Source organism: Sardina pilchardus, chromosome 1 (genome assembly GCF_963854185.1).
Source record: "Sardina pilchardus chromosome 1, fSarPil1.1, whole genome shotgun sequence".
NCBI lineage: Eukaryota > Metazoa > Chordata > Actinopteri > Clupeiformes > Clupeidae > Sardina > Sardina pilchardus.
Window position 1 is genome coordinate 47,746,513 of NC_084994.1, and position 12,607 is coordinate 47,759,119.

At 50.4% G+C, this 12,607-nt stretch overlaps 1 protein-coding gene across 1 annotated transcript; it reads right to left on the bottom strand.

Moving 5' to 3' along the window:
- Positions 1-2,167: 2,167 nt before the first annotated feature.
- LOC134079887 (RNA binding protein fox-1 homolog 2-like) lies at positions 2,168-10,856 on the bottom strand (the record flags this gene model as incomplete). Its single annotated transcript, XM_062536006.1, is given in 3 exon segments — positions 2,168-2,218; positions 9,764-9,947; positions 10,624-10,856. Coding segments are annotated over 2 exon segments (222 nt in total), but the record flags the coding sequence as incomplete, so codon positions are not given.
- Between the last annotated feature and the right edge of the window lie 1,751 nt (positions 10,857-12,607).

Here is a 12,607-nt window from a genome sequence, read left to right on the forward strand (position 1 = left end):
CACACACACACACACACACACACACACACACACACACACACACACACACACACACACACACCCCAAGCAAAGGCTTTGATCATTTATTCATCCATGGTGGTGAGGGGGGAGGAGGAGGAGGAGGAGGGGGAGATGGAGGAGGAAGGGTGGGGTGGGGTGGAGGCTGTTATGGCCCCCCTGAGACGGCCGTGCTGGGCCCACCTCTGATCAGCTCTGCTGCCAGCACGCAGGCTCAGGGGGAGCAGGAGGTTAAGCTGTTAACGGCGTCTCAACACAGCACCGGGCCACGATTGGATTGAGGGGGGTGGGGGGGCTATTACCCGGCCAAAAACGCCCACTCTGCTTTGTTTCAGTTTGCCTTTTTTCACCCCCCCCCCCCTCCCCTTCCCTCCCCTTCCCTCCTCCTCCTCCGTCCCCGGAGGCGTCTTTGTTGTTTGGGGAGGGATGTTTCAGGTGACACTGGAGTCGGTCTCCAAACTGACAGAGCGCATTGGAGGTTCTCCGCCCACACACCCAGCCCATGAGTCACCGCAGATTTAGGAGGCCTGGCGCTCTAATGGGCTTCCGCTCCAACACGGACGAGGGCTCTCCCATCATGCCACCGAGCTCAACCACACCGCTACCACCCACTAGGCCTTTTCAACGATGTTTAAAGCAAACATAAGCGGAAATATATTCACAACATATACACACACACACATTTGGTAGAGGACTTTTGCATAACGCTGCAACAACGTTGCACATGTACCAAGGGACGCCACAGCAATAAGCGCGGCAACAAAAACCAGCGAGGCCGTTGAACAATTGACATGGGCCGCAAAAGGAGCAGATAAATGGATCAGGAGAGGGATGACTGGATTAGTCCAGGCGCAGAGAATGAGGCGCGAGGCGAGGGGATGATCTGCGGATTAGCGCACACACTGGGCAATCTGATAACACGTCCCTATGCTAATGCGCCGCGAAGTCAACAAGGCTCCGCTTCCACGCAGGCAACACCGAACGCACCAGAGCCTGCTCATAATCATCTGGGATGAGAGGGGGGTTTGGAGGTAACGCTGCAACACCGAACGCACCAGAGCCTGCTCATAATCATCTGGGATGAGGGGGGGAGGTTTGGAGGTAACGCTGCGCACGGAGCGAAAGACAGCACAGTCATCTATCCCCCGCCACGGTTACTATGCGGTTACGCCAAGCGGAAGCTGTGTGATTAGACGGGCTTTTGGGCTTGTCATTATCAGTCTCAAAATGTTAAGAGCAGAACACATCAATGGATCACATTACAGCTCTGATCTGACTGTCACGGAACATCACAGCAACGTTATTTTCAGTGAACAATTAGCCAATGCACCAAAATTAGAGCGCACTGTGGTATTTTAGCAATGTTTAAAACAGCCGGCTTCTCATGCCACCCATTTTGCCAAAAATGGTAATTATCGGCTAAGTGCTATGAAACAAACCGGCCATAGAAATAAATATGGTTTGCATGCAAGCTAAATACTCAGCGGATTTTATACAGCTTCACAGCCTCTGGCCGACAAAAGTGCTGTTATGAGAAATAATAGCTCAATGACTAATCTCCTAATCAATTTCTGAGATCGTGTGCCTGAAACTAATCATTATATAAGATATTTGTCACGAGACCAAGAGGGACAAGCACGCTATTTGGAAGAAGAAGGGTGCAAATTCACAGAACCGTTGTCATCAAAAAATAAACTCGGGAAACACAAGGCCACATCATCTAAGCACTAAACAATATCTAAAGCATTACGCAATATCTAAATAATATGCCATATGAGGGCTCCACATGTTAAGCCCCCTTTTCAAACACTGCACCCCTGCAGTGTAGTGTGAAATGGCTAGAGTAGATTATTTAAGCATAAATATATCTCTTAGTGGTGGGGAATGCGAACTTAAAAGACCTCAGAGCTCACTCAATTTCAGAGCCTGCGAGGGGCGCTGGATCTGGGAGCGCACATCTCTCTACCTGATGACGCTGGGACCAAAATAGACAGGCGAGCCAATTAAAATGCGCGTACGCAGTCATGGCGAGGGTCCCATCAAAGTCAGGCAAATAAATAAATAAGTCAGAATGGCTAGACAGGCCTGACAGAGGACTCACAACAGAGGAGCTTCAGAGAGAGAGATACCAACGAGACGGTCTTCCTACCTGACTAGGAGGTGGGTATCCATGGTAACCCATCGTCAGGGGGTCGTTGTTCTGCAAAGAGAGGTGAAAACAGCGGTTTAGAGGAGCAGCGAGATGGCGGAGCTCAAGACATTTGACGGCGATTAAAATGTTTGCCTCGGCGGAGGGGGAACTCCAGGGCGGACGCCGGAAGTTCAGACTCTGAACCCTCCGCGACACCTTGTCTCAATTAATGAAGGCAGGAGTTGCTCAGCTACACAGGTGGAACACACACACACACACACACACACACGGAGACACACGGAACACCCCGTACTTTTGCCCCTTTCATCCCCACAGACTGCCCCCCACTCCCCCCCGCCCCCCACCCCTCCGTCTCTGGTCTGGCCCCAGCCGAGGGTGCTGCTCTTAATTGCAGCATAATGGCCCCTAATCAAATTAATTCTGCCCTCCTCCGCTCCACTCGCATGGTGACCTGTTGTTCACACACTCCAGTGGCTCCATTGTGGAAGAGTGAAAGCATGACAGAGGAGATGAGAGAGGGAGAGATGGAGGGGGGTGACGAGAGAGAAGAGGGAGATGGAGGAGACTGAGAGGAGGGGGCAGAACGAAGGCAGGGATACTAGCACCTAAAACGGACTGTTTCATATCAGACTGGGGCAATGCATAATAGGATTTCATGCACACACACACAGTCACACACACACACCCTTTCATATTCAAACACACACACACACACACACACACACAGTGCAGTCATTCCAAGTTTCTTATTTTAGTCCCCTCATTTGCTATGCTCGGGCTAAGCCCTCGCCGCTTGTCCGCCTTGCACGAGGCGTGCTGCTGCAATGTCACCTCGTCATCTCATTCTGTCCAGATCATCTGTTTGTGTGCCTCGACCTCCGTCTCCGCGTCACTCAGACATCCCGCTGCGGGGCCGCGGAGAGACCGAGAGACGGAAAGAACCCGACGAGGAGACAGAGCGAAATTTCCGTTTGTTATGTCACACGGGGGACCAGATCAAATATTTAAAAAGACGTGGTGTTCCACTTCCCGTCCTGGGCCCATAAAAAGTGCCGGGGCTCGTTCATGCATGAAAGGCTGAAAGCCTTTGTGCAGCTTTTGCGCTTTAAGATGGAGAGAGCGCACATTGCATGGAGGCGGACTGCGGACGCCAGTGAAAACGGGGCCAAACGTGCTTCCGAGGTCTATTTATTCCTCTTCATTCTCCCCACTCTTCTCTCGCTCTCTTGCTCTCTCTCCCTCTCTCTTTTCACCCTCTATACCCAAACAGCTCTCTCTCTTTCTTTCCCTTTTCCCTTTCTTTTCCCCCTCTTTCTCTCTCTCCCTTTCTTCCGTGTCCCCTCTCTTGTGCATCCCCTCTCATCTGGAACCAATGTCCCTCTGCAGCCTTGTCCCCTGGGGGAACACTTTGCTCCGCGCGCGCATCGCAGCTTGAGCACCCCAGAGAGACGGCGACGGCCCACGGCGAGCCGTGTAATAAGTAGCAATCGCAAAACGAATCCGCGGCTCTCGTTACCGTCTCAATCGGCGACCGTGGGATTCCGGGGAGTTCAAACTGTGTTCGAGACAACACAGTGTGATAAGGCCCGAGTTAATTAATTAACCCCTTCCCTGCCTTTTACGAGACTGATTCAGCCATTAAGCAAGTGCTTCACTGCAGTCAATATTAGAAGCTAATTTACGCTCCATAATATCCAGCAGGATCATGCTGCAGCATGTCGACATATCTACGGTCATGTTCTAACTGTGACCAGGAGGGCAATTAGTCAGAGTCAAACTCATTGGCGCGCAAAAACACGCCAACCTTTCGTAACTACTGTTTAGCCTCAAGGAGACGCTAACTTTGATGCGGCAAGAGAGAAGGTTTTTTTTCTTCTTTTGTGCCCCCACTAACTTTAAATATTTCCAGCAGCAGCAGAAGCAGCAGCCAGCAATCAATCACGACAGTCAGCAGCATTGCAGGAAGAGACTAGAAGGAGCGCGTGAGGGGAGGACATGAACAAGCAGAAGAAGAAGAGGAGGAAGAAGGGAAGAGGAGGAGGAGGAGGAAGAGAAGAGGAGGAATATGTGCTCACATCTGGAGGCAAGGTGTCCGCCGAGGAAAGGAGAGCGAAAAATGAAGGGATGACAGTATGGAGAGGTGCAGGAGGGGGTGAATCCAGCCAGCCAGCCAGCCAGACGGATGGATAAATGGAAAGAGTGAGAAGGGAAAGGGAGGAGAGGAAAGAGAGGAAAGTGGAAAAACAGCAAAGGGATGCAGACCAGAGACAATGACTCATACATAAGCAGAGTCATGCGCTTAATGACTTTAAGGAGCAGAGGGTGGGGAGCCTAGGGCTGTCCCCATGCAAATGCCTCCTCTCTCTCTCACACACACACACACACACATACACACACACACACAAACTTCATCTTCACAAAAAAAGAGACAAAATGATCTAAATAGGCAGAACATTTATTCTGGTAGGACGCCGTTCATTCCTTTGCAGTTCTGCATATTATTATTATTATTATTTTGAATCTCGGATCAAGTCGTCTCGGTTATGAGAAACCAAAAGGGGGAGGAGTGCACAGAGGGAACAGAGAGAGAGAGAGAGAGAGAGAGAGAGAGAGAGAAAGCAGGGGAGCAATCAGGAGAAAGTAAAGAGATGACTTAAAGTCAACAGATGGTGAGGCAGAGAGAGAGAGAGAGAGAGAGAGAGAGGAAGGAGGGCTGGGGGTGGGTGGGTGGGGGTTGGGTGTGGGGGGAGGAATAGGATAGGCCTGATGGAGAACTGAGACGGAGACGGAGAGCTGCTTTAAAGAGTTGAGAAGGACATAGTTCTAAGGAGGACAAAGTTTGGTGGGGAGAGGGGGGAAACGGGGGAAGAAAGAGAGATGGAGAGAGGTGAAAAAAAGGGGGGAGACACAGGAACAGAGTGTCTCTTGGCGTGGGAACGAGCGCGAGCGACTCTCTCCTGCAGGGGTTCTCAGGGTGTAGGCGAGGCGAGGCGGGGGCGCATTTGCCTGCAAGCGGCTTTGTGTGTCCGCCCGTACCTACAGCACCTGGACTAAAAAAGAGGGAGAGCGAGAGAGAAAGAAAAAAACGAGTGTTTTGTGTTCATGCGTGTCGTGTCTCCTTCTGACCCCTCTGCCTGAGACAAACGAGGCATCGAGTAAAGTTACGGCGGATCATCTCGGAGCCCTCCCTCCGTGCCAAGACGCTAATCCCCCTTCCGATTGGCTGCAGGGCCCGGCCCTGTTCTGGCTCAGATCCGCCGCACCCACGCCAGGACCGGACCGGATCTGCACCACCATCCTCGCCAGGATCGGACCCGATCCCCACTGCCATGGGGTGTGTGTGTGTGTGTGTGTGGGGAGGGGGAGCCGGGCCTGTCTTCTCTCTGGTTACACGACCCCAGCAGCTTATTTAACCAGCATGTGATATGGATCACTTTCTCCCTTGGTGGCAAAGGAACAACATTCATTTCTCTCTCCAAAAAGTTGCTCTTTTTCCTCTCCTCGACCACGGTAACCTTTTCAGTGGGGGGGGAAGTTAATGGGGTCAGGCAGGAGGCAAGCACTCAGGAGAAAGCAAATACATTTAATCGCCACAGCCAGGAGACATTACTGTAGGCTTCTGGGTGGTGTAGTTTTTTTCCCCTTATTTTGCACCTTGTAAGTACAAACGTCCTGTGTTCTCCCTCTTTTGTCCGGTTTCTCACAGTGATGAGTAGCAGATAGCTTTGATCACCCGTGTGCGAATGCTCTTAATGGTGTCTCGGGTGCTCCGATACGTCTCCCCCGTCGCCAAAACACAATCCCCGGGCCTGCCGCTTCTCACCCGTGCAGAGAGAGACAGCCACTCGCGGTAAGCGACACCTCCGACAGAAGGTGCTACTACTACTGTGGGCTGTGCGCTCGGTGGCCCGCCACTGCTGAGAGACACCCTTTAAAACAGCACAAAGCCCCCCTCCCCTCCCACCGTCACGCTAACACAAACGCCGACAATGCCGCGGTGACGACAGCAGGCGCGGCCCGGCACGGCCCGGCACGGCGGGCGAGCGAACAAACGAACGAACGAGCAAACGAACGAACGAACGAAGGCGGCGTCGGAGCAGATGGCCGGCTGCCTTAATAAGCAGCGCGCGGAGGGTTTTTGGGAGCGACGGGAGCTCATGTCTCCCCACCCTGCGCACCGCTCGCTCGCTCCTCACTCACGCTGGGGCCCCGCGCGCTGACTCATCTGTAATCACTAATGACTAATACGAGCTCCGGCTCCCTGGCCCACATTCAGCAACGGGGGGAAAATGGCAGCCGCGTCACAGGAAGGCGAGGGAGAGAGAGAGAGAGAGCAATGATCTAATGAAGCCAATCCATCGCGTCGGGGCAATAAACCTGCTACCGCACGCCACTCTCCTGTCTCCACCGCACCGCGGCCCCCCCGCCCCCGCCCCCGCGCACAGGGATCGCACAGGGGGAGGTCAAAGGTCAAGGTTGCCATGGTTGCGAGGCCTGCGTGCAGCCCCATACCTGCAATTAAGGGACGGGGGGAGAGATGAAAGGAGAGTGGAGAGGCCAGGCCGAGGTCAGGAGCATGTGTGTGTGAGAGTGCAGGGGGGGAGGGGTGTTATGCATGAGCCACACTCTCCATACAGGAAGAATGAGCTAAGGGAACATTTATGTTTTTTTTTTTTCATTTATGTTTTTTTTTTCCTAAGAGGCAAAACAATGTTCGGAGACCGTAAAAGAGAGGGTGAACAAGGGGGAGAGACTGAGGTTTCTGCGTACGGAACACAACGGAGTGGTGTTCATACAAGTCGGATAAAAAACAAGATTCAGTCAACTGTGAACAACACAGGACCAGGTCATCTCATTTGGTAGCCAAATAAGAATACGTCTGTAAGCCTCTAAAACAGTGAAAAACATCTAAAGTTCACAGCTTAAATCAAATAAGCAAACACCAAACTCAAATGCTTTAAGTTTAATACTGTTGAGCTGTATGTGTGTGTGTTTGCATGTGTGTTCATGTGTGTTAATCCCAACACCCCCGCCCCCCAGAGTGTTTGGCAGAGACGAATAAGGGATCAGTGGCTAATGCCCACTTCTTAACAGCCTGAGATCTTGTTAGCACAACAAAAAAGCCTCTTTACTGCTAACGATAGGCCAAATCTGATCGCCAGCAACACCGGGCCCAGCCGTTGGCCAAACGGTGTCATGGACAAGGGTGTTATCTCAACATCTGGACACATCGCGGAGGCCAGGCACAATCCAACAGTCCGGGGGATGGTGAGAGTGTGTGTGTGTGTGTGTGTGTGTGTGTACGGTGATCTGGTCTAAGTCAGATGATAGGGCTCGCTAAGGTCGCTGCTCCTGTGTGTGTGTGTGTGTGTCACATGCATGGCTCGGTTTCTGGTGGTCCTTTTCATTTGCCACTCTCAGCCTGGCGCTCACTTACTCACTCTGCCTCTGCTCATTTTACAGCCACAGCAGGCAGCCAGCCCACCACACCACCAACGGCTCCCTCCCTCTCATACTCACACACACACACACACACACACACACACACACACACACACACACACACACACACACACACACACACACACACACACACACACACACACACACACACACACACACACACACACACACACACACACACACACACACACACACACACACACACACACACACACACACACACACACACACACACACACACACACACACACACACACACACACACACACACACAGGCGGCTGCAGGCCTGCCCTCACACACACACTCAGATCAATACCTTTTTTGGGGCTGTGCAGGCACTGGAATCGCACCACTACCGCAGTCTGTTCCCACTCTCTCCTCCGCCCTCTCCACCTCCTACCTCCATCTCTCTTTCCCTCTCTCCCTCAATCTCTCTCTCTCTCTCTCTTACAGACACTCAAACACCATTTAAAACCACTCTATCCCTCGCCGTCTGTTTTGAAGTGCATTAAAACCTTAAGCCCGTCTTTCAGCAGGCTCTGAGACAGAGCCCCGCGCGGCCCTTCCGGAACCATTAGCCTATGAAAACGAGCCATTAGACTCCCACCAAAACAGGGCACTTTGCCTCAATTACCCGGCCACATAGGATGGTCCGGGGAGGGGCGAGGCCGAAGAAAGGGAGCCTTTTAAAGAGCGTGATGGATAGGTTAACCTGGTCAGCAAATAAATAATGCAATGCGATAGGCGCCCGCAGAGGCCTCCGGGTCCCTTCAGACGACTCCTGTGTGAGCGTGGCAAGGCCACTGCAATACAATACCGCCACGGTGCCCAGAACCACTAGCCGTGCAAAAGTCCTGGGCAACAAATACGTCAACCGACAACCTCAAGTCACGGTGTGGGGGTGGGGTGTGTGTGTGTGTGTGTGTGTGAGCTGGGGGGGGGGGGGTGTTATTTAAAAGGTTTGGAATGACTAATGGTTGTTGTCTTGCATGGCAAAAGAGAGAAAGAGAGAGACAGGAGAGAAAGAGAGCCTCAAGTTTCAACGCTGGCTGTTGAGAAATGAAAAATGGTATGTGGCAAGGGGGCACTTCAAAACCTGAGCTGTCGAAAAAAATCACAGTGGCTGGCAGTAAGGTAGTCTAAAAATGCCAGTCAGCTTTCCCTTGCAGAAAAACATCCCCCCCTCTCCACACACACACACACACACACACACACCTCCCCTCCCCTCCCCTCCTGCAACACACGACTTCAAAAGGCCCTTTCATTTCTGTCATGCAAACAGCTGTGGCGACACTTCACGCCGGACTTGTTAAATGCACCGCCTGGCGTAAAGCTGCATGCCTGCGTTAGGTGGCGAGAACATTTGTGTGGGATGGCAGCTGTGTAGACGTTGCTGACCACAGGGGCCGGTGATGATGACCACACGGCATCCAAATCGCCGCTACAATACACAGCATCGTCCACTCTATGGCCTCCGCTGTGTGTGAAATTAGAACAGCGCCCAAAGAGTTGAACGTCCCGCAGAAAGGCTGCAGACCAACTTGTTTTATGTGGAACACTTTCGGTTGGAGGCATGTGATTTATAGATTGGGGGTAGTCTGCTTCGGGTGGCTGAGCAAGATTACTAGTCAGCTAAAGGCTGCAATTTACTTAATTAAGAACGGAAAGAGGGGGAAAAGGGAAGGATGATAATTCACTGAGGGCTACACTCTCAGCATTCTTGTGTCTGACAGAGGACTGTGTACTGGCCCTTGGGATGCTGAGAGCCTATGCAGTCACACCAAACACCAGGACGCATGCATATGGTGCAGTAGCTTAATGGAGGATGACAGTACAGAATTACAGCATGGTTGAATTTAATGCTTAATATTAAAGACAAGAATAAAACATGTTTCCCATCTTCATGTGCGTTTGGTCTTCATTTTGAGTGTTGTAGCCGCACCCGACTCTCAATGTTTACACAGATCATGGTGAAAAGTATGGTTAAAAGGTCTAAAACAGGCTTTGGAAACAAAGTCCATCGCACAGACCCGAGGTCATTGTAGCCTGCCCTGACTTCGCCAATCACTGGTTTACTGCCAGGGTTTTTTGGATCTCAATAATGGGCTAGATTTGGTATGTTTTCTTACCTGGCCGAGCTCTCCGACTCCACCAGACCCGTCGATCCGTGGACGCTTGCACTCTGCCCCCGATGACTCGGTGAGAGCGGCCGCCGTTTGGGCGTCTGGTTCTGGATCCCCTCGTTTCATTCCCCTGACGGTCGATGAACCACCGGTCGAGTTGGCGTGCACTCCCGCCATCGCGTCCAAGTCTCTATCCCGGTCCAGCAGTGGCCGGGACATAGGCAACATGATTGATGCAACGTCGGTCGACATTAACATTGATACAGCTGCAGATTGTATGTTTGTGGTCTAAAATTGGCTTATTAACCCCCCGATAGGCTACTTCTTTCCAAGACTCTCCACTGAGGTTAGCGATGTAGCCTATCACTTGCTTTTCTCTCTAAATAGACCAGCTTTGTTAACAACAGCAAAGACAGGAACAGTTAAGGTCATAATAGTAGCCTAAGCTTTATCTGGACGCAGCTGATTTACAGTAAACCTTATCAAAGTGGTAATAACAAATTAGGCTCCAGTAGTTCTGGAAACATACGATATATCAGCTGAGAAATGAAACGCGTTTATTAGGCCTAATTGAAGTGAAATGTTATCACAGAATATGTTACTTTAGGCTGGATACAAGTTCATCGTTACAGGCCTCAAAGCGAATATGAATCCTTGACAGATAGGCTAACGTTACAATAACCACAAATAAATTATTTTATCAGGTCGCTGTTGCCAGAGCAATTTAACAATGAAACAGCCAAACGCTACACGAAGTTAGCAATTTCAGTAAATGCTGGAATATTCAGTCACGGTTCCTCTGCGCAAACGGTCCAGCATTTGCGTAAAGGCTATGTTATATATTTAAAACAAGGACCATATCCTACCTTAACGGAAGGGCTATTCCCTAAAACATGTCCTCCTAATCCTATGATTAGCTTATAAACGACACCTTTGCCCAGTAAGCATAGCTGTCGTAGAATATTCGACCAGGAGTCAGTTTTAGTTTAATCCTCTCTTCGGTCGTTCAATTGATTACTTAAAACAAAGAACACTGTCGTATTTTTTGCTTCACAATTTCCTTTCTTCTGTCTCCCCTCTTCTCCCTTTCTCCCAATCAGTTCTGTCTATTCCTGCGGCGTGTGTGCTGGAGAGGAAACGATGTCCTCCCTCTTTCCCTCCCCCTCTCTCGTTACAATGTATGAGACTCCCCTCCCTCCCGTTCGCTCCCTCTCTACTTGATCTTGCCCCTTGCGTGTCCGCTGAAAAACCTTCTCTGTAGAAATATGTTGCGACTTCTGTGTTAACGCAGACATAAACTACAGCACTCTCAGTCTAAAGCCATTAGTCATTTTGTGGAGCATACAAACTGGAGGACATGCGCAGCATTATTAGTTGAGGATTTTGCAAGTTGCCTAGATGGCTAATAGGATACCAATGCCAGAATACAGTTTTATAGATCATGAGATAGGAACGAACCGAAAATTACAACTAGACCACCATTAGGCTACTAGAGCGCATTCATGTGCGGCATGGTCATTCCCCGGCACTGAATCCATCTACGGACTCCCCTTCGACGTGTAGCCTACACCTTCCAAGATGTAGGCTTCGGGCAAGATACAACACCATTTTAGCCAATAAGCAACTGCACATGACATCAGCTCCCGCCATTCGACTTTGTAAAGCTGGCTTTGGATGACATCTGGTGGTTAGATTGTCAATGCTTTGTGTTGTTGGCACCGTGGTCCTTTTCTGCGGATGATGTTTCTAAGCTGTAAATTGACGTGGGTTTAAATGAGATTCAGTGAAGGGATCAAATAACGCACATAGAATTCACATGTGAACACAAGGCCGTGCCAAAGACTACATCAAATGTGTCGTTATTTTACATTAGGCTAGTGGTAGGTGATGGCTACACAACAGCAGTGTGATTAATTAGCAAAAATGTGAGATCATAGAGGTCAATGAGTGGAATGCTCAATATCTGCAAATATATACTATTGATAGCCTATAACCACCAGGGTAGTGAGAACATTTGGCAAGAACAAGGCCAACAGCATCCAAAATTGGCATTAGAGTATGAAGTTTAACATGGATGTGGGGATAGATCAAGACCCTCATCGTTCACCAAAGCTCATCAATTCAAGTACCAAGTAGCATACTACTTCAGGGCCAGTATGGAACAACATGACAAAACATGAACTAAACCTCAAAACTTACTTTATCTCATCTTAACTAACAGATGCATCATGCTTAGACATCATGTTTTTCCTTTAGTTCAGTGCGACACAAAAACAAGACTGAAAGCTGAACACTCAAACAGTATACACACACACACACACACACACACACACACACACACACACACACACACACACACACACACACACACACACACACACACACACACACACACAATAAATCCAAGAGTTTCATCAAAGGGTCATTATTGGTTTCACCAGACTACAGTAGGCCTACATTGTGCAAGTTGAGTGCATCCTTAAAGTGAATTGTGGTGCAGGGGAAATGTGAATTGTGACATTAGGTAGTGGTTTTGCCACTGCCTCAGTGCCAGATCATAGTCAGGGGCCATATCAATAAATATGCAGGAGCAGAAAAGCCACGCCAAGCTCTCCTCGTCAGCAGCAGAACGCGCTCATCCCAAAAAGCATTGCGTGAGTGAACGAGCAGCGATCAATACGTGTGTAATTTAAGAGAAAAGAGCGCTGACCTTCAGAATCAGCTGATCCACGTGTATCCCACCAGCAGGGCTCTCCAGAGGGTCCCCAGGGTGAAGGGCATCCTCGCCGTGACCAGGGGAGGCCATCTAGAGAGGACCCCCCCCCCACCTCCCCTCCCGCAGGGCGGTTG